The following is a 20,000-nucleotide window of genomic DNA, read 5'->3' as shown; positions in this document are numbered from 1 at the left end:
TAAAAGTGTAATATGTTTGGTCATGCTATTGGTTTACGCGCTGAATCATAAAGAATTTTGAAAACAGATCAAACTAAGAAAATTTAACGTATGGCAAGAGAGAAACAAAAATTAATATCATGGTTTGTCATTTTACGTGAAGCTTAGATAGAATTGTAGAAGATTGACATGGAGTCACGACAGAATATCGTGCCACAATGTGGCCATTGTGTTTACTTAATGAATTCATTACCTGTGACACGAATCCATATCTCACACTGACTCATTGTTTTTGCCGTCTTTGAGAGACAAAGTTTCTTTCCTGTTATTCTTTTTCACAAATGAATAGAAACCCATTAGAACATATATCATTTAATAGATACTGTAGCTTGTTAAAACCAGTTGTGCAGTCTTGTCGGGTGATAAAAAAGACTAAATTTCATGATGAACCTTGGTACAATAATAATTATGTTAGTGTATAAGAAATTGTTCCGTCATTGTTAAGATATTGTTTGAGTGTTCATTGTGTAACCGACCAAGAGATCCACTGGCAACACGTAGGACAAGAAGACATTTAATCTAATCGACATGCTAGGAGACAAAGAGAAGGGACGAATTCATGGAATGCGTGGAGATGCCAATGGGGCATAAAGTTAATTAATAATGCTATGTACTTACACAATACGTCAATTTTTCCTTCAGTATCAAGCACTTCTTGCACAGCTTTGCTGACTGACTCATCACTGCTCACATCTATCTGCTTGATAATCAATGTGTCTCCAAGATATTCCTTTCCTTCTTCCTCCAGTTGTCCTTTCTTCGCCAGATTTCTCATGGTGGCGTAAACCTTGAAGCGTTTCTCAGCATCTTTAGCGAGAAGCACAGCAGTAGCGAGTCCTATGCCGCTAGAACAACCGGAGATCAACACGATTTTAGGTGACATGTTTCGAGCAGTGGCCTCAATGAGAAATAAAGCTGAGTCACGATTGCATGGTAAGATATGGAAAACAGTGGGCGTGATCCACGTCAAGATCCTCCCGGTTCTATGCCACAATGGGCAGGATGCCGTGACATTCATTAACTATTCATGATCAGCGACGCGCAAATACTCGCTCTGAAAAGCCCCAATCTTTAAGGTTACTTATAAGGAAAAAACGTCGAATTTTTCTCAGAGAATTTGTTTCTAGATAATTGTTGAAACGAGAAAGAGATGCAACGTTTCGTGAAAACAGCAGTTACAAATCTTAAAAAGAACGCGAGCTATCTGAAAAACAAAGTTTTGTAGGAAAAGCGGTGAGCGAGTGAAGGTGTCATAATCGAATTTATGCGGGACTGTGTTGACATATTACGCGGCAAAATTTACCCGCGATCTCGAATCACCGGCAAATTTGCATATTTTTGTTTACACCGTGTTCATCGCATGTAACGGCGTTGTATGTAAAATTTTACTGTGAAATTGGACTCAAGCATTGCGTAAAAGGTTGTTATAAAGAAAGCGAAAGTAGAAAAGTCGCCTTGGGTGAAAGTTAAGAAAAAACCGGGGCCAAAGAAGGTCGAAAAATCATTTGACCAAGCCGAAAAACTTCAGCTGGCGGAGAGCGACAAGGGTCTCTGGTACAACCAGTCAGATTTTCTTTCAAACCCATCCTCGTCGAAAGATATCGGGGCAGGCCGGATAAAAATAACTGCCTCGGCAGCAGAGAAATTCGAGGACGAGATATCGGATATTATAATCCATTAAATATTTTCGCTCGCGCGCGATTGGTCTAAACGCCTCACGTGACCGAATATACCCCAGCTCAAACTGGGGAATATCCGAGGATATTCCCCAAGTGATATTCCCCAATTTCAAAAACTTCAAGGAGCGTCAAGTTTGCAATTAAAATGAATGTCAAGATGGGGGAATGGTTTGCTTTTGTGACAGAAGAAGAGATAAATAAACCAGTACCAGAAAACAACATACGCTCTAAACGTTTTTGACGGTAAGCTGTTCGTAAACGAAATGTTGATCGAAATACTCAAGCTCGTATTTGCGACATTTTTTCTTGGTTTGAACTCTGTTTAACAGTCCTTGAATTAAAAATGTGGTAAAACTGAAAAATATGCCGGAAAGGCGAAAAGTTTTAGCCCATCTCATTTAAGAGTATTTATGGTTTTCTTTCAGTCTGGCAAAATTAAAAAGCCATCAACAAGCTATTAAACGAGTTTAATTAATAAGCTCGAAGCTCGCTCACATGACGGCAAATATTACCGTTGTAATTCAATGAGAGCAATTCGTGCTGGCCTGGATATAAGGAATTTAAATAACGAAAACATAAATTTCAGTACTATTACTGACAGAGTTCCAGCCGGTAAATGATGCTATCAATGCTCACCTGGTCGAGATCGCTTGCGAACATAAAATCTCGTCCACGAAACAAAAACCAGCCATGATGCCCCGAGATGTCGAAATTCTCTACGAAGAGAAGCAGCTTGTCCTACTCTCGAGCAACAAGTTAAATCCTCAGTGATTGTGAGCGACTTCGTTGCTGGCTCCATTCAATGTCAAGGTTGCAAAGAAAGCGCTCTGATGGAGTCCAGCAAAAACAACCGGTGGCATCGTATTCGACTGCAGGTTCAGCTTCGATTTCTTCACAGGTCGTTTTCGGCTAGCAAATGCCACAATTGTATTTTCGATATATAAAGTGCTGCTCCAATTGAACACGAGATAAAAGAAGAGAACGGCAAAGCTCCGGCTGTTTCGTTGACGGCAGTTTACACTTTTTACGGAATGCGATACTTTACAGTTTTTCGCTTTCAGTGATCTTTAGCTTGTTCTCGAGAGGTAGTTAGATTCCCTGTAACCTTATCCGCCACTTGTATCTTGCTTTTGTCTTTCACAGAATTAAACAAGTTTACTTTCCTTTCAAATGTTTTACCTTTTCCCCGAACAAACGCTTTCGACCTGAAGCGAAATCTGACGTGGAGATTTTGGAAGCCAACTGACAAACTTTGACGTGATTGACATAGGACAGAATGGCAGATCCTGTCGATTCCCGCGAGATTCCCACATGTCGCGAAAAATATTTGAAGGATAATAAACACAATAGCCTCCATTTGACTTAAAAATATGCTCAGATATTTGTCCTTGGACATTATCTGCTCCTCGAAGCTTACAGTTTTCCTCGAGCTTCGCTCTCGGAAAACTGTTCGCTTCTCGGAACAAATAATGTCCGCGGACAAATATCTGAGCATATTTTCGCGCCAAATGGAGGCTATTGTTTATGTGGAGAGTCGAACATCAGTTCGATCGGAGTCCGAAATCGAAGATGCCGGCGACAATCCAGCCACTTTCGCCGTTGTTGACCGAAGCAGCGAACGTCAGCGCGCAGCCTCGTGTACTGATAGCGGTGAGAAGTGCGTGTCTCGTGTCAACTCCGCTGGGGCTGCCAATTTCATGTTCTGCGTCTATTTGCCGTTTTCTTCTTTGTTTTGGTTTCGCCGGTGGCTTTCTCGCACCAGACTTAACTTTTCCCATAAAGTAATCACTTTATAATATTACAGTAACACTAAATGCTTCCCGCGGGGAATTTTGATTGTTTTTTTTTAATCCCCGAACTCCCCAGGGAATGCTTCTTTGTGTTTGATTGGCCGGCGGCGTGAGCGCGTTGACAAGTATTTTAATGAGGTGCGAAAACTCTGAAAAATGTTTCAAGGCCGAAAACACGGCTTTTGCTTTTGAGCGAATTCCCCATCTTCAAAGGAATTAATAGGGTATGTAGATTTGCCAGATTTCAACGAAATTTGGCCAAAATGGTCATCAGATATAATTGCATCAAAGTATGTCAGGCTTTCACGAAATTTAAAATATTTTTCCTGTGACGTGTTAACATCTGACACGACTACAAAAATTTCCCATTGTCCATCTTTAGGATGGGTGTTCTCATAAACCAATAGCGAGTCTGATGCCGCTAGAGCAACCGGAGATCAACACTATTTTAGGAGACATGTTTTGAGCGAGAAATAAAGCCGAATCACAATTGCATGGTAAGAAATAAGGCAAACAGTGGGCGTGGTCCACATCAAGATCCTGTCAATCATTTTTTCACAGATTCGTTACGCGATTGGCTGCTGCTAACTCACCAGAAGATGTCATGACTAGATCGGGAAGGCGAAGAAAGACTGAGTGTAACTAATATGCGAGCTTGAATGAAATAAATTGGAAAAAGAAACGCTTTCTGTACTGAGTGTTGTCGCAAGTCCTCTTGTAATTGCCTGTAGCTTTTAAAAACGACACATTTTCCCTTCTTAAAGCAAAATTAATTTAGTTGTTCTCAATATTAAGAAAATGTAGAGGTGACATTTAACCCATTAACAGATATTCACGAGAATAAACCTTTTTTTTTTCAGTTGACACAACTAATTGAGAAATACCATTAATAGTTTGTTTATCACACCTACATTCCTCAGCATAATAGTCCTTCTGTTCATCGCAGACCACCTTTTACGGTAGACAAACTGACTGCTCAGTTTTAACCATTAGTTCACATCATATGAAAGGTGGAGGAGGAGGCGAACTAAAAAATCTGACGTCCTAATGGAGACAAGATTACCGAACGGGATTCATTGATAGAGAGGGAGAGGTGCGGAACTGTATATTGTTTTATTCTATAGTCAACTGCTGTTACTATGAGGAAATCGAGTTGCCACCCAATTCAAGAAAAACGGTGTTCGTCAAAAGGAACATTTTTACACATTGTCATATAGCTATTCATTTGGAAGTTATATCGGAATACTCGATTGCTCCAGCATACATACCGAAATGGCTACCGTTTGCTTACGAAGTGGTCACACACTAAAGACATACGTTGGTTGAAGCAGAAGCAGGTAAATACAGAGGGGGAAAAACACTGTTGGCTCAAAAAGGTTTATTACCTTACGATAGACACCATGCATAATTTGAGAAACAGTGAATAGCTATGCAGCTGATAAAGCATTGTTTTTGCCCCATCGATCCTCTTATTAGTTACATATAGTAATAATAAGTCAAAGTCAAGGTCAAAGTCATAGTCATAGTCACTGGCATAATCATAATCGTAGTCATGGTCATAGTCAAAGTTATATAGTAATTAGCGTTAGCATAACGCATTACCATAACAGTCATAGTCACATAGTCAAAGTCTGTCATCATAGTGGCATTGGCATAACCATAATCATAGTAATGTAGTCATAACCATAGTCACAGTCATAGACATAGTCAAAGTTATATACTCAAAGTAAAGTCAGTCATTGACATTGGTATAACCATACTCATAGGCAAATGGATCGTTTGTACATTGTATTGATCTTTCGACTCGTTTCCATACTTTAAAAAAGAAACGAATCTGTTATCGCAGGTTCAACTTGAACACATTTATTCAAAGCGTGTCTTCTTCTCTTAAATTTCTTCTTCATCGAGGAAAGCCTTTTTCACCATTTCCACCAAAGAATTTCCAGTTGGATCAGTAAGTTTTGCCTTCACTTCTTGCGGGCTATACTTCTCATTCGTCTGATAGCGTAGATTAGGTTTCTCACTAAGTATAACGCCTTTCACAATTTCTGCGATCTCGTTTGAAGTTTGCATTGTGTTGAGGAAACGCTGCTGCATCCTGTCGGCAAACCGTCCAAACAGTTCTTGGGTCTTTTGGTCAGCGGCTAACATATCAAAATTTCCAGCCCAGTTTCTGGAATTTTCCATCGCAGCTGTCTCCACTGGGCCTTCCTCGACCAATGTACACCTACATAGCAAAGAAAAACTATCACCCTGGTGAATTAAACGCTCAAATTTAAATCGATTTCGTGAGAAATTTAAAAACTGGCAAATGGAAATAAAAGTAAGTAAAAGTCATCTAAATTGTCGTTTATTTCTAAACTTAAAGTGACCTTGTACAGCATAATATGTAAATAGCGCAAGCGAAACAGCGTGGCCTGTTGGTCATAGGCAATTGGAAATAAGAGAATTTTTTTAACGTTCAAAGCTGTCATTTTGCATCGTAATTTATTCCCTTAGTAAATAGTTAGGGAGACCTTGTACAGCTAAATAAATAGCACCAGGAAGACAGCGCAGCGGATGTTCATCGGCGCGCACTTGAAATTCAGGGGGCCCATTTTCAACCTCGAGCAGGTTAGCTTAGTTGGTTGAGCACTAGACTATAGTGCGGAAGGTTGCGGGTTAATACCCCGGCCGGAACAACACTCAGGGTCTTTAAATAACTGAGTAAAAAGCGCTGCCTTTGTAAAGTCATCCGCAAACGGTTACACTTTCTAAAGTCCGTACGGATGAGGACGATTAACCGTAGGTCCCGTCTCACAACACTTGTTCCTAATAATCTGTGGGACATAAAAAAAACCCGCGCACTGTTTGAAAAGAGTAGGGGACGTAGTCCCCGGTGTGGTGGTCTATCTCTATCTGTGATTTCATCTGTCGTTCTCATTGATGCGTGGGTTGGGGGGAGGCGGGGGGGGGGGGGAGTTGAGATCCAAATAAGGACTGATAGCGGCTGCCAGCGGTTGCTTCACATGTTGATGTCGGACCTCAAGCTACAGAAGCTAGAATTGTAAACCACCATGAGACCATGTGAAATGCGCATGCGGTATATAAATACATAACCATAACCACGTCCTTTCTCTCACTAGAGACAACTTCAATACCCTCTTCAATTCTTCAATTACGCTTGTAAATTGAGCTAAATGGTCAGCTTCCCAGCTTTGTCGGGGATATTAAACGTGTTACGTTGGGTCTGTTCTACTTTTTTTGTGATTTGCACTGTCCTCAATTTGTACTACAACGTGCATTCAATATATACTTCAATCCTTGACCCAAACGATACATTTATTGATTTATGTTTCTTTTCTTTCTTTTCTTTTTTGCGTTTTTTTTTTTATTTTCACAACAGAAACGTACTACACTTAAGGGTTTAATGCGCAGACTAAAATATTAAACCCTTCACAGCACGCTAATTTAAAACAGCATTCTTTACGGGTATTTTACGAACTCACACTATGACCAGCTCCTAGTTGACTTGATAGCTTAATTGGTAGAGCACTGCACCGGCATCGCAGAGGTCATGGGTTTGAATCCCGTTCAAGCCTGAAAATGTTCTTCAGGCTTTCTTTTTGCAACAGCTTAAGTTGCGTAAATAACTGCTTGGGTCTTTTTTCCCAGTTTACAAGTAAGAAAAATGACCATTACCTGATATTAAAATGCAGCAATGTTGGAGCTATAGCTTCAGTGAGTCCCTCCAACGCGAACTTCGTTGAGCAATACAGTGCATTGAAAGGTGTTCCAACAATCCCAAGATGGCTGCTGTTGTTGATGATATGACCACTTTGCTTTGCTTTCATACCTGGCAACACAGCTTGAATAAGCCTCAGGGCGCCAAAGTAGTTCACTTCGAACATGTCCTTTGCCATGTTGATAGGTGTGCATTCCAATACAGAAAATACCCCGATCCCAGCATTGTTAACTGTTGGATGAAAGTAAACTTACAATCATTCCTCCATCCCTCCTCTGTTTCGTTCGTTCTTTCATTCATTTCGTCACTATACGACCATTCAGTCGTTCTTCCATATTAAGTCAATACAGCACACAAAATATTCTGTTATGACTGCACCGATTGTTGGCCTGTAGTGTACCTGTCTGACGGTTTAAGCAAGGCAGATTACTAGCAATCCGAGTTCTGAATAGCATTAATTTTGGTGCTAATTTTGGATAATAGTTAAAACGAGAAGAAATGATGTTCTTAAAACAAATATTTACCCGACAAACGAAGCTCCGAGGGCATTATATGTTAGTTTTAATTAGGTAAATAAAGAACTAATAGTCTCCAGACTATTAGGCTGACATTGGATAAAGTCAGTTCTTTATCGATGGGTACGCTCCCTTGGGATGATCCAGATCAGGATCACTGATCCAAGATCACTCAAATCGTGGTGTATCATCGTGTCACCATTTTACAATGAACGCTTTTCAGTGCAGTATTTCAAGGAGGTGTGAGGTGTTGGTTTTTAATAATGAATTCCGAATGAATGGCCTTGATATGATAAGATATGATATGATATGATATGATATGATATGATATGATATGATATGATATGATATGATATGATATGATATGATATGATATGATATGATATGATATGATATGATATGATAATCTTTATTTATCCACGGTACAAAATTCGTCAGCTTTAAAAATGCCTAATACTAATATAATAAAAATATTTCAATGAAAAAGCTGCTTTCCACGAATGCCGTGCCTTACAGTTCTTTGAGTAATCGTTTAAATTGCCCAAGGGACTCTGCTTCCCTTAAGTTACAAAGAAGACTGTTCCAGAGAATGGCGCCACTATGGCTGAAGCTGTTTTTGTAACAGTTTGTGCGCGGTAATGGAACGTTGAGTTTATTTTCAGAGTCCCTTAGGTTATATGCAACTTCTTGCCATTTAGAACTAAGGTAGTTTGGAGCCAACCCGTGCAGAGACCTGTCAACCATCGTAGCTCTTTGAAATTGTTGCTGGCAAGCTAGGTTTTTCCACCCTAGGAGTTTGAAAAGGTGACCGGCATCTACGTCATAGCTTGAGTAGGTCAAAACACGGGCTGCTCTGTTTCGTAGCTTTTGAACCTTATTCCGTAAGGTTATCCCACAGTTTCCCCAAACAATGTTGCAATAATCAAAGTGTGGCTGTATTAAAGCTTGATATATTAGTTGTCAGGTCGCCTGAGGGACAAGGTGCCTTATTCGTTTTATGGCGCCAATACCAGAAGCGACTTTCTTTGTTACTTTCTCGATATGGCCACTCCAATCAAGTCTGTCATCGATGGTCACTCCAAGTGATTTTGCAGTAGTGACCTGGCTAACTTGCAAATCATTAATTGCAAATGTCGGGGACTCTGTGAGAGTTCTTAGCCTCTGCCTAGACCTACGCCAGCGATATTTTATGCTCGTCCTGTCCGATAACATTCCACAATGTATCTTAATGCGAGTGATTAAAATAAAAGCGTTAAACAGCCACCAACTATTGTGTTCGCTTTGTATGTCAAAATAAATGCTCGTGTCCTAGATCTACGTTCTACAAATGTCAAGAAAGATCAGATTTTAAACTAAGGAAAGTAAATAAGTCTGAACGAGGAGGAAAATTTGCCCAGGAAAGATCAATGCGACTCTGTTTAACAGCTTAAGCAAGGTAAGATTGACTAAGAATAACCGATTTGAATTGTAATGAGCATTCAGAGAACAGAGAAACAAAAATAAACTTGAATTTAGCGTTGACCCGTAGCATTTATTCAACGGTTGATGTGTTTACAGTTTTTTGCATGCGAACTAACGCAATCATATGAAAAAAATTACCACCTGAGTTACCTATCCCCTTCCGAATAATTCATAAACAACGAATTAAATTAAACAGGCTTGGGTCATAGCGAGCGAAGGCAAAAAAGTATTCTGATGCATTGACATGCGGAGAACCGTGAACCCCTCCCTTTAAGAGTGTGATTTGCCTAGTCGTTTAATTGGTTTATTCGCTGAATTATACAGAATTTTGAGAACAGATCAGCTTAGGAAAAATTAAACGTGTGGCAAGAGTATATTATTTTGCCTGAAGCTTAAGTAGCATTGTGGAAGATTGAAATGGAGTATGACCGAATATCGTGCACTCAGTGTGGCCCAAACGGATATTATGCTTACTTAATTAATTCAGCGCCTCTGACACGAAGCTGATATCTCACACTTACTCATTGTTTTTGCCGTGATTGAGAGACCAAGTTTCTTTTGTGTTATTCTCCTTCACAAATAAATAGAAACCTATTAGTACATATATCATTTAATAGACACTGTAGCTTGTTGAAACCAGCTGTACGGTCTTGTCTGGTGATGAAAAAGACTAAATTTTCTGGTGATTGATGCATGAACTTTTGGTACAATAATAACTATGTTAATGTACCAAAAATAGTTCTGTCATCGTTAAGATATTGTTTGAGTGTTCATTGTGTAACCGACCAAGAGATCCACTAGCAACTTGTAGGAAAACAAGACATTTAATCTAATCAACATGCTAGGAGACAAGAAGAAGGGACAAATTGATTTCATGGAATGATCGAGATGCCGATACATGGGGGATAAAATTATTCCCAAAAAATACTATGTACTCACACAATATATCAATTTTTCCTTCAGTATCAAGCACTTCCTGCACTGCGTTTTTGACTGACTCATCACTGCTCACATCCATCTGCTTGATAATCAATGTATCTCCAAGATATTACTTTCCTTCTTCCTCCAGTTGCCCATTCTTTGCCGGATTTCTCATGGTGGCGTAAACCTTGAAGCGTTTCTCAGCATCTTTAGCGAGAAGCACAGCAGTAGCGAGCCCGATGCCGCTAGAGCAACCGGAGATCAACACGATTTTAGGAGACATGTTTTGAGAAGTGGCCTCAATGACAAATAAAGCCGAGTCACGATTGCATGGTAAGAAATAAGGGAAAAGTGGGCGTGGTCCACATCAAGATCCTGTCAATCATCTTTTCACAGGTTCGTTACGAGATTGGCTGCTGATAATCAGAGATGTCATGACTACATCGCGAAGGCGAACAAAGACTGAGTGTAACTAATGTGCGAGCTTGAATGAAATAAATTGGAAAAAGCCGCTTTTTGTACTGAGTGTTGTCGCAAGTCGGATAGTGACTTATCCACAGGATAAAGTTATCCGGCCTTTGAACAACTGGAGCCTGGTTATTCGTCTCTACTTTAAAGACGGGCACAAGACGCATTATCCGTCTGGGTGGATTATCTTGTTGTTCGTTTTGAACGACGCACAACGAGAAATAGGTCGTCCAGACGGATAATGCGTCTTGTGCCCGTCTTTATACTAGAGACGCATAACCAGACGAACAGCAAATATTTGCCCAAGTTCGTCCAGACGGATAATGCGTCCTCTAGTATAAAAACGGCCATTGTGTAAACCTCACAAGATAAACAAAGCCAGTTTAAGATATGAAACGGGGCCTGTCTGTTAACAATCAACATGGCAATAATGGGTTGACAGACCTGCGCGACTCTCATGTGCGTGTTTAGCCTAAATAAAAGTTTTGCCCTCACGGGTATGTCTTTCAGAGAACACCCTTTTCTCTATGAAAAGAGCAGTGCTCCCTGCAAATTTTCTTTTAGCGCTAGATTTTCTTCTTATTAAATGCCATCTATGATTTGGAGGATTTGCGCGATAGACACTGAACAAAGCCATGTGTTTAACTGTCGCATGTGTCGTAATTGATCTCAAAGGTCATTTTGACCTCTTGTTGTTTCTGTTTAGCGATTGTCGTTCTTATGCCGTTTGCGGCATTTAGTTTAGGCTTGGTGTGGCTCATTTCAGTGCGTCTGCAAAACTTTTATTTAGGCTAAACACGCACATGAGAGTCGCACAGTCCTGTCAACCCCATTATTGCCATTTTTCATTTTGGAATCCAAGAGCACTTGCTAAGTTCTGCTTTCTCCGCATAGTTTTAAACCGTGCAAAAATATTCCTGTATTAGTAGGCACCACGTATAGGAACCCCTCCCCCCCCCCCCCCCCGAGTATCTCGAGATGCGCAGAACGTATGCGCAGTAATAAAAGTAGGCACCATCCTTAAACTGAAAATTCAGGCCAAGAATGCAAACAGATCGAACTTCGTTAGCGGCACAAACATCACCTCTATGGCAGGACATTGACCTTGGAAAACAGAAAACAATATTTGGAGCGTTATCTTAAATGCTTTCCGTGGGTCCCCCTAAAATTCTTAGATGCTAGGTATCGGTTGGGTCCTCGTTAATAATGGGCTTGCATGGAACAAATACAAAAGACCCTTCTTCAAAATGGCAGCAAACAGATTTGAATGAGTTAAAATTGAACTGAATGGAAAACTGATACCAGCACTGGGAATGTCACCTTTACTTTGCTAACCTTGCAAAGTTTCAGCGTATTAGGTGTTATGTCAGCTTAGGAAATGTAAGATGAAATTTGACAAATTTACAGACATTTGCAAACGTCTGTAAATTTTTCATTTTTTTAGCCTACATTTTCTCAGCTGATATTACACCTGATACGCTGAAACTTTGCAGGGTTACTAATGTAATAGTGCTCTTTCTAGTGCTGGTATACTTTTTTTAATTTCAACTCATTTGAATTTTCGGCCGCCATTTTGGAGAAGGGTCTATTAAGGGGGCAATTTACCTAAATTTGAATGAAATTTAAAGAGGTTTTAAGAAGGGATAGAGGAAAGAAAATGATTTTTGGAACACCAACAGACAGTTGATACCCACGCAAGAGCACCCCAGGTTGCTAGTGGACTAACTTGGTATCCGTCTATTAATTATTAACTACAAATTCTAATTTTAAAACTTTACTAAATCTTCAATATTTCTTATTTCTCTTAATTTCACCAATCCTTCTAAAAAAACTACTTCTCCCAAATATACCCAAAAATCACCAAAAAATTTACAAAATACCCCACAACACAGATTCACTGGATAATGATGGGGTTTTTGGATTGCTTGAAACGTGAATGAGATATTTCCATTAAAGCCGTGTCAAGTGGCGGAAAAATGGCGTTTAGGTGAATTGCCCCCTTAAACTGTTCATTCGTTTCTGTTTTTATTTATTTTTCACACAATCATGTCTTTAAGTGGATCATAAATAGTCAACCACGGACCCCTTACTACAGATGCGGAAGTTCTTATTCCGCTTGGAAATGGACAGGTGAATTCTAGTGTCAATGAACTTATGTATTGTTTATGGCTTGTTTATGTTAGTCTTTGAACTTTGTTTTGTCTTATTGAAGCGAAATGAACTTGGTATCCTTTTTTTAATTGTTCTCTAAAATGTCCCCGCTTGCTGAAAATGTTGGGAAAGTTATAAGCGCCCACCCTCATAAACCTAAAATTAAATAAGCGCCCAGGGAGAGGGGGATGGTTAAAAAGTCATTTTATTTAAGTATTTCAATGTATTTAGCGCACAGCACTAATTTAGGACACTTTTCAGATCAAATTGGAATTTAGAAATGTTAATTTTTTAGGAGACTTGAAAACCGGAGTACTCGGAGAAAAACCTCTCGGAGCAAAAAGGAGAACCAACAACAAACTTAACCCACATATGTTACCGAGTCCGGGAATCGAACCCGGGCCACAATGGTAGGAGGCGAGTGCTCTCACCACTGTGCCATCCCTGCTCTCCGAGAAGCAGGGTCCAGCAGGCACCGTATAAATACGATATTTTTATTCCGGAACAGTCCCAAATATTTTAATACGTCCTTAATTGTACTATACTACTTTGTTCTTTGCAGACCTTCCATCTAAACACCGCATCTCACTTGCGCCCATCACAACCTGCCATTCTAGACGATGCGGCGCGAAGGAATGTCGAATTGTTGCAGGTGAGTTGTCTTTCTGTACAGAGCTATGTTATAGTTGCACATCGCTTCAAGGTCATCCTGTCAAATGTCGGCATTCACCAGGGGCCTAAATCCCCCGGGTGAGGGGGGATATTCCCATATGTATACTGTACAGGCATGGGCCGCTGTGAAGGGTATGTCTTTGAAACAGTTAAACGGTTTAAAAAAACGTACCCTTCACAGCGGCCCATGCCTGTACAGTATATGGGAGTCTGGAATAGGGTATAAATTTGATAACGTTGGTCTAGAATATGTTATAATATTGAGAAAAAGTAAGTCTTGAACGGGTTCCTGGGAGCAATTGGGTAACGATTTCTGATGTCTGTTCTAGAATGGTACAGGGAAAGGGGAACAGAATCCCAGTCGTACAAACCCACCTAAAAACCCAATAGGCACCCCCGGACTGATTCTTGTATCTCCCGATAACCATTTATCTTGTCCAGATGCTGTTTACGATACGAGTAGTCTCAGTCTTGTTTTTATTATGGATAGAGAGAACAAGGAAGCTCGAAAATTGCCTCCCACGAGAAGATACGGTGATGCAATTTTCGCGTGTGTTCGCGTACATCCCTCGCGTCGCTTGTATCCCTCCCTTTGTATCTACCTGTACATGTAGTTCACTTCTGTGTCGAATGTGTATAGACTAAGTTCAGTGTTCAATCATGATGGCATTCGTTCTTTTAGTTAGTTTGTCCGAAGTACCGCCGTGCCAATACATATATTTTTTTCTTTTTTTTTTTCGTTCTTATTTTTTATTGGGGTTCCAGGGAATGGGTTGTCGCCTTTTTAGGGGAATGGTTAGGTAGTGGGTTTACCCAGCAGGGGACCTACGGTTCTATTGTATGCCTACCTGCCGCAGGGCGAATTAGTAAAATAAATAAATAAATAATGTTCCTCTATAGGGATTAATTTTTTTTTGTGATTATGAAGCTACATTGAAAATCTATATACCTTTAGAGAAGACATTGAACAAGCTCGAAATATAGTCATGGAAAATCGATTAATAGACCTTTCACAGTCACCATTTTTCTCATGTTATTGCTGAGATCGTACGTTTCGATCGAACTGCCGCCATCTTGGTAGTTGTTGCGCTCTCCCCAGGTTGCGCTCGTCATTACAAGCAAATGGCGGCAGTTCGATTAAAGCCTGCGACCTCGACAATCACGGGGCGGGGGGGGGGGGGGGGGGGAAATAGGTAACCAGCAGCTAGTTAGTACCTACTAACATTACGCACCTAAAGGAGCGCCAGCTATTGAAAAAAATTTCACCATCAGCTGCAGTCTTATAAATCTTAATTCGTCGCTCCACTTGTAATCGTAATTTCACCGCTTTAAAAATCTAAAAACAAATCGGAGCTCAGGCATAAAAACAATTCAATTTTACGCAGAACCAATTTCTAAATAAACAGTGTGATTGAAACTTTCTAAGCCCTAAACTATCTTTACTATTCTTAAGCGATTTCCAGCACTCCTAGGTTATTTAAAACAATACAGAGAAACCATGTTTCAATTGCACCACGAAACAGTAATTCTTACCTTTAAGAGAGGGCCCGCAGAGCGGATTTTGGAGTGGGGCTAAAGCGAACGTGTTAGCAAGAGACAACTAGGGGGTTCCTGGGACATGCTCCCCCAGGAAAATTTTAAACTTAGGTCTTCTGAAATGGCTAGAAATGCATAAAAAACTGTCAACACTCATGTAAACTTTTAATGGTATCAGCTAAAATATGTTTTCTTCTCTTTTGAAGAAAGGATTCAATGCTTCAGTCTGGCTTTAATTACATTTGACCAAGCCAGCAGCTTGTGAAGATCCAGTTTCGTTGTTCGTGTTTCCGTGAATAGTATGTGTTTCTTTGTTCGTTATGACAGCGGGACTGAATGATCCAGGATGACCGTAGCTGTACATAATTATCCGTTTCAAATAGTTACGCGTAAAGGCGATAAGTAGCTTTCATGAATAAATGCCTTTGTGCAAAACCTCCCTGGAACTTAATTATCCAGTGATGAAACTTTATCTTCGTGAAACATCGATCCAAGAACGAAAGAAAACAGAACGAACGGCTGAAATTCCATTATTTCACGGTTGAAATATAGTCCTCCGTCCAGCAGCAAAACTAACGAAAAACTGTCAGAAATTGTCGGGTTTGTCGGAGAAAACCTTAATATAAACCAGCCCCTCCCCCTCCGCGGTCCCTGTAGTTCATTCATTTCAGCACAAACTTTTCTCGGCAAAAAATGCTAACACAATTTGGTCAAGTAAATAATTCGCAATTTTATAGAGAGTCCACGGTGTTCCCTATCTAAAAACAATTCTAATAAAATGAAAAAAATCTCTCCACTATTTAAATAATCAAAATCACATCATACTCAAAATTAACAAGCTATTTACAGTCCCTTGCGCGAGTTTCTTGGCATTGTTTTCTTCTCATGACGATTTCTTTATCGTGTAAGCCGTCACAACTGGTCCTGTGGTCTTTTCTTCATTTATCACATATTTGCGTTCAGCAGCTATAAAGCAAAAACATCAGGAAGGCAAACTTTAGTAACAACAACAAATGTAAAAATATACATATATATTATTGTAAATCTCAAGTAAATATTATGGACAACAACAAATGTCTGAAATAATTATGCACGATAGTGTTGTAGTGACCGAGTTTTTTTTTTTTTTTTTCTAAGTTTTTGTGTTTTCCTTTTTTCTTTTTCCTTCTTTTTTTTTTGGCCCCTGTAAAGGAAGAACATAGTTCCTAAAACAACTTCAAAACCTTTAAAACATATAACGGGGAAGGGATCTCTCATCTGTTTTGTTTTTTTTTTAATGTTAAAGGAAATTAGCTGCAATAACTCTAATGAGAGCGAGTAAATTCTTTTATTTCAAACCTTGATCAATCTACTCACAGAGCAAATCAGCTACTCTTCTCCGCCCAATTCTAGTGTGACGTCATCACCAATGAGTACAAAGGGAGCCCAGTAATCTGCTGCACTAAACTCGTCAGATTCTCTCATGGATTTCATGGCTTGGTTCAGAGCTGCACTGGCACTTTTACCTGTCATTAAGTGCTGATAGAATGTTTTCATGAACTCCATAGTAGCCTCGTCATCAATCGCCCACAATGATACCAGAACAGAGCGAGCACCAGCACCCAAAAATGCCCGTGCGATGCCAACCACACCCTCAGCCTTAATCTCTCCACGGGCACTATGACAGCAACTCAGCACAACCAACCTCGCTCGCATATGAACATTTAGTATATCTTTCATTGTTAAAAGGAAGTCTTCCTCGATAGGAGTCCCTGATACCGGTGAAGGATTTGGTGCCAAGAGAATTTCCCCTGTTTCCATTCGCCCATGTGCTGCAATGTGCACCAAAGCAACCGAGGACAGTCGTTTTAATACTTCATTCTTCGTTGCAAGCTCTCCAATTAGCGGCGTAGTGTGAAGTATTCGCCCAATCATCTGCGCTTCTTTTCGTGCGAATGGTAGCTGCGGCCACTTTGTCCCCTCAAAAGTAACCTTTTCGATCCAAGGATCACCCACGATCAGCGCCCCACTGTTCTTGTGGTAATCAACGGGACAATCTGCTATCAATTTCAAACTCGTCAGCGATGGAATCACGCGCATTCTGAAAGATTCGCAGAGGTACTTGGAATCTGAGTCCATGAATGCAGCGAAAGGAGCCAAACACAATGGGCCCTCGGGAACGAATATTACTTCCTTTTCAAGTAACAAATCTTGTATAGGACTCACGATGGTCTCATATAGTAAACTTAAGGCACTATTCCGGGAACTGGAGGATTCATTTTTCTTCTTCCCGGGAGGGGATCTCGCATTTGAAAGATTCTCACCTTTTGCCATGTCCAGTGAACGATCCTCACATTTGACAAAAGCTCTTCCACGAATTTTCTTCAGTGTGGTATCCAAGAAATCCACGGCATCAACTTGGCCATCGGGTATCTGTTTTCCTCTTAGTTGTACATCCTTTCCTCTCTGTAAAACCCAAAATACTACTTTTTGGTTCCAGAGGGCAATGAAAACTGTATTGGAAGGAAGATAACTGCAAATGTCAGTTATAGTTTTTATTTCTGTACAAGATTCGGCTCGGGTGTTTTTGGATGCATACTTGAACTCCATGAGATCATTCAGAGCCTGTGCGCGTCCCTCCTCAGCAGCTAAAAGAGCCTTCACAACTTCGCCTTGCAATAAAAACAAACCCCATAAATTAGCATATACGTTTTGGTGCAAATGGCGCAAGCTCACCTTCCAGTCATCATTAAACGCAAGATCGCGCCTTACATCATTGAACGTCTTTACACTGCGTAGATGACATTCTACAGCTTGGCATAAAGAACCAATTGAGTGAAAGGCAACTCCAAGGTTACTTAACTCTTTGCCAATTAAGACTTTGTCTCCCATTATTTTTGCGATTTCTAGGCTACGTTCATGGTAGTGTATGGCTTTTTGGAAATCTCCGAGTTCACCATAACTAATGCCTAGACCACAATACGCCGTTCCTTCATTTGAGACGTCACCCACTTTTCTTGCGATTTCTAGGCAACGTTCATGGTAGTGTATGGCTTTTTTGAAATCTCCGAGTCCCTGATAATCGCTGCCTAGATTACCATACGCCGCTCCTTCCCCTGAGACGTCTCCCACTTTTCTTGCGATTTCTAGGCAACGTTCATGGTAGTGTATGGTTTTTTGGAAATCTCTGAGTCCCTGATAATCGGTGCCTAGATTACCATACGCCGCTCCTTCCCTTGAGACGTCACCCAGTTTTCTTGCGATTTCTAGACAAAGGTCATGGTAGTGAATCGCTTTTTTGAAATCCCCGAGTCTATGATAAGCGTTGCCTAGATTACCATACGCCTTTCCTTCAAGTGAGACGTCTCCCACTTTTCTTGCGAATTCTAGGCAAAGGTCATGGTAGTGAATGGCTTTTTTGAAATCTCCGAGTCCCAGATAAGCGTTGCCTAGATTACCATACGCCTTTCCTTCAAGTGAGACGTCACCCACTTTTCTTGCGATTTCTAGGCAAAGGTCATGGTAGTCAATGGCTTTTTTGAAATCCCCGAGTCCATAATAAGCGCTGCCTAGATTACCATACGCCTTCCCTTCAAGTGAGACGTCTCCAACTTTTCTTGCGATTTCTAGGCAACGTTCGTGATAGTGTGTGGCTTTTTTTAAATCCCCATGATTGTAATAAACATTCCCAAGATGACAACAAATCTTCTCTTCTAGTAATTTGTCTCCCGTTTCCTTTGCAATTTTAAGTTTACGTTCATAGTATTGCAGTGTTGCTTGGAGATTTCTGGGGATGTTATTACCAGAGGTCCAACCTTTTCTACAGCTGTCGTTTGCATCTCTGCCTTTTACCTGCCGGACATAAACGTAACTGTTTTTTGAAACAATTTGATTCAACTAGTGGAATAAATGGAAATCGGAAAAGTTGCTTGCTGATCATGGGCGTTAAAGTTGCAGTTGAAATTGGTTCCTAACTGTCAAATGTTACACAGCGTAATTTATTTTGAATCTTTTTAATTGATTTTCGACTGGAAGAAACTAGTACACTTTTACAAAGAATTTTAATAATCTTAATTGCCTTCATCATCATCATCATCATCATCATCATCATCACCATGATCATCATCCTCATGATCATCATCACTGCCGTCATACATCAACAATACAAGGCGGGTATTATGTCAATAGAGAAAAGCAGTTCTTAAATGAAAACAAACAAAATATAGACAATGACACACTAAAATTTTCCAATTTTAAAGGTGGGACCAAGTTTTATCAGCGGTTAATAAGGAGATCTTTTCTGAGGTGGGGAATTATGTTTCAAGTAACTGCATTGCAAGTTTGCGTTGTTTCTTTTATATTTTCCTTTAACCACCTCTTATTATATATTCTTCTGTTTAAGTTAAACAAGGCGAACATTTCACTCCTTGAGACAAATTACCACTTTATGATGACGGGTAAATATTTTAATTATTTTGAAATCTGTTTTACTCTGGGCGGAGGGGCACAGCGACGGAATTTAATGTAGAGACTGTTTTGTTTCAACAAGCCATCATTGTATAGCCTAGATTTCATTAAATTTGGCTTCATTTCGCAATACACGCTGTTTTTTGGTTTGTTTGTTTGTTGTTGTTGTTTTGTTTCAGATAGTAAAGAAACTATTGTTAACCACAATAGAAATACTTCGTGGAGACGGATACAGGTCCGAGTGGTACAAAAAAAAAACATTAACTTTTTACGTTCTTAGCTGTAACCACGACAGCAAAATGTTCAATTCCAAACTTTCCAAAAGAAACTTATTTACATAAAGTTATTGAAACGATAAAAGCCAAGGATACAGAAGAGAAAAAAAATCAAACTTTCCTTTGTTGCTTAGCAAAAAAGGTTTTAAGACGAAAACATGCAACTGCGTGCCGCAGTGGCGGTGAAAGTCAATGAAAAAACAACAACAACAACAATAACAACAACAATCAATAAACAACTATTAGACGAGGTTGACTTGTCAGTGGCGAGCAGATCAATGTTTGCCGAAGCCGAAGACTGAGGCAAATTATTGATCTGCGTG

General features: G+C 40.0%; 3 protein-coding genes and 1 long non-coding RNA gene across 4 annotated transcripts in view; all 4 read right to left on the bottom strand.

The window, feature by feature from the left end:
• Positions 1–1,216, bottom strand: part of LOC146465025 (retinol dehydrogenase 8-like) — a 9,002-nt gene extending 7,786 nt beyond the window's left edge. Inside the window, exon 1 of the mRNA XM_085128952.1 lies at positions 658–1,216. Coding sequence (XP_084985078.1) covers positions 658–1,057 — 400 coding nt within the window. The 5' untranslated portion in view covers positions 1,058–1,216. The remainder of the gene's footprint in view (positions 1–657) is intronic.
• Positions 1–15,606, bottom strand: part of LOC146465023 (uncharacterized) — a 51,686-nt gene extending 36,080 nt beyond the window's left edge. The window contains exon 1 of the long non-coding RNA XR_014868360.1: positions 15,197–15,606. This is a non-coding gene — a long non-coding RNA (uncharacterized LOC146465023). The remainder of the gene's footprint in view (positions 1–15,196) is intronic.
• Positions 5,396–10,417, bottom strand: LOC146465024 (retinol dehydrogenase 8-like). The gene is made up of 3 exons (XM_085128926.1): positions 10,148–10,417; positions 7,190–7,463; positions 5,396–5,735 (listed from the first exon to the last, which is right to left on the bottom strand). The coding sequence occupies exons 1-3, from the start codon at positions 10,224–10,226 to the stop codon at positions 5,396–5,398; spliced, it is 693 nt and encodes a 230-aa protein (XP_084985052.1). The 5' UTR covers positions 10,227–10,417.
• A 16-nt stretch (positions 15,607–15,622) lies between the features above and the next one.
• On the bottom strand, positions 15,623–18,787 carry LOC146465022 (tetratricopeptide repeat protein 28-like; the record flags this gene model as incomplete). The annotated part of the gene is made up of 2 exons (XM_085128997.1): positions 15,623–15,922; positions 16,313–18,787. A coding segment is annotated over one exon (2,463 nt), but the record flags the coding sequence as incomplete, so codon positions are not given.
• Positions 18,788–20,000: the final 1,213 nt, after the last annotated feature.

The sequence above is a fragment of the Pavona decussata genome, unplaced genomic scaffold (genome assembly GCF_977016875.1).
Source record: "Pavona decussata unplaced genomic scaffold, jaPavDecu1.1 SCAFFOLD_157, whole genome shotgun sequence".
In the NCBI taxonomy this organism is placed as follows: domain Eukaryota; kingdom Metazoa; phylum Cnidaria; class Anthozoa; order Scleractinia; family Agariciidae; genus Pavona; species Pavona decussata.
Note: the sequence above shows the minus strand (reverse complement) of the source record. Positions and strands in the feature narration are given on the sequence as shown.

Bases quoted from the DNA above. Each gene is read 5' to 3' on its own strand.
- LOC146465024 (XM_085128926.1), bottom strand. From the start codon at position 10,226: ATGGATGTGAGCAGTGATGAGTCAGTCAAAAACGCAGTGCAGGAAGTG. The intron at 7,464-10,147 runs GTGAGTACATAG...TTCATCCAACAG, and splicing joins AGGAAAAATTGATATATTGT to TTAACAATGCTGGGATCGGG. The intron at 5,736-7,189 runs GTAATGGTCATT...TTTGCTATGTAG, and splicing joins TTGCTGCATTTTAATATCAG to GTGTACATTGGTCGAGGAAG.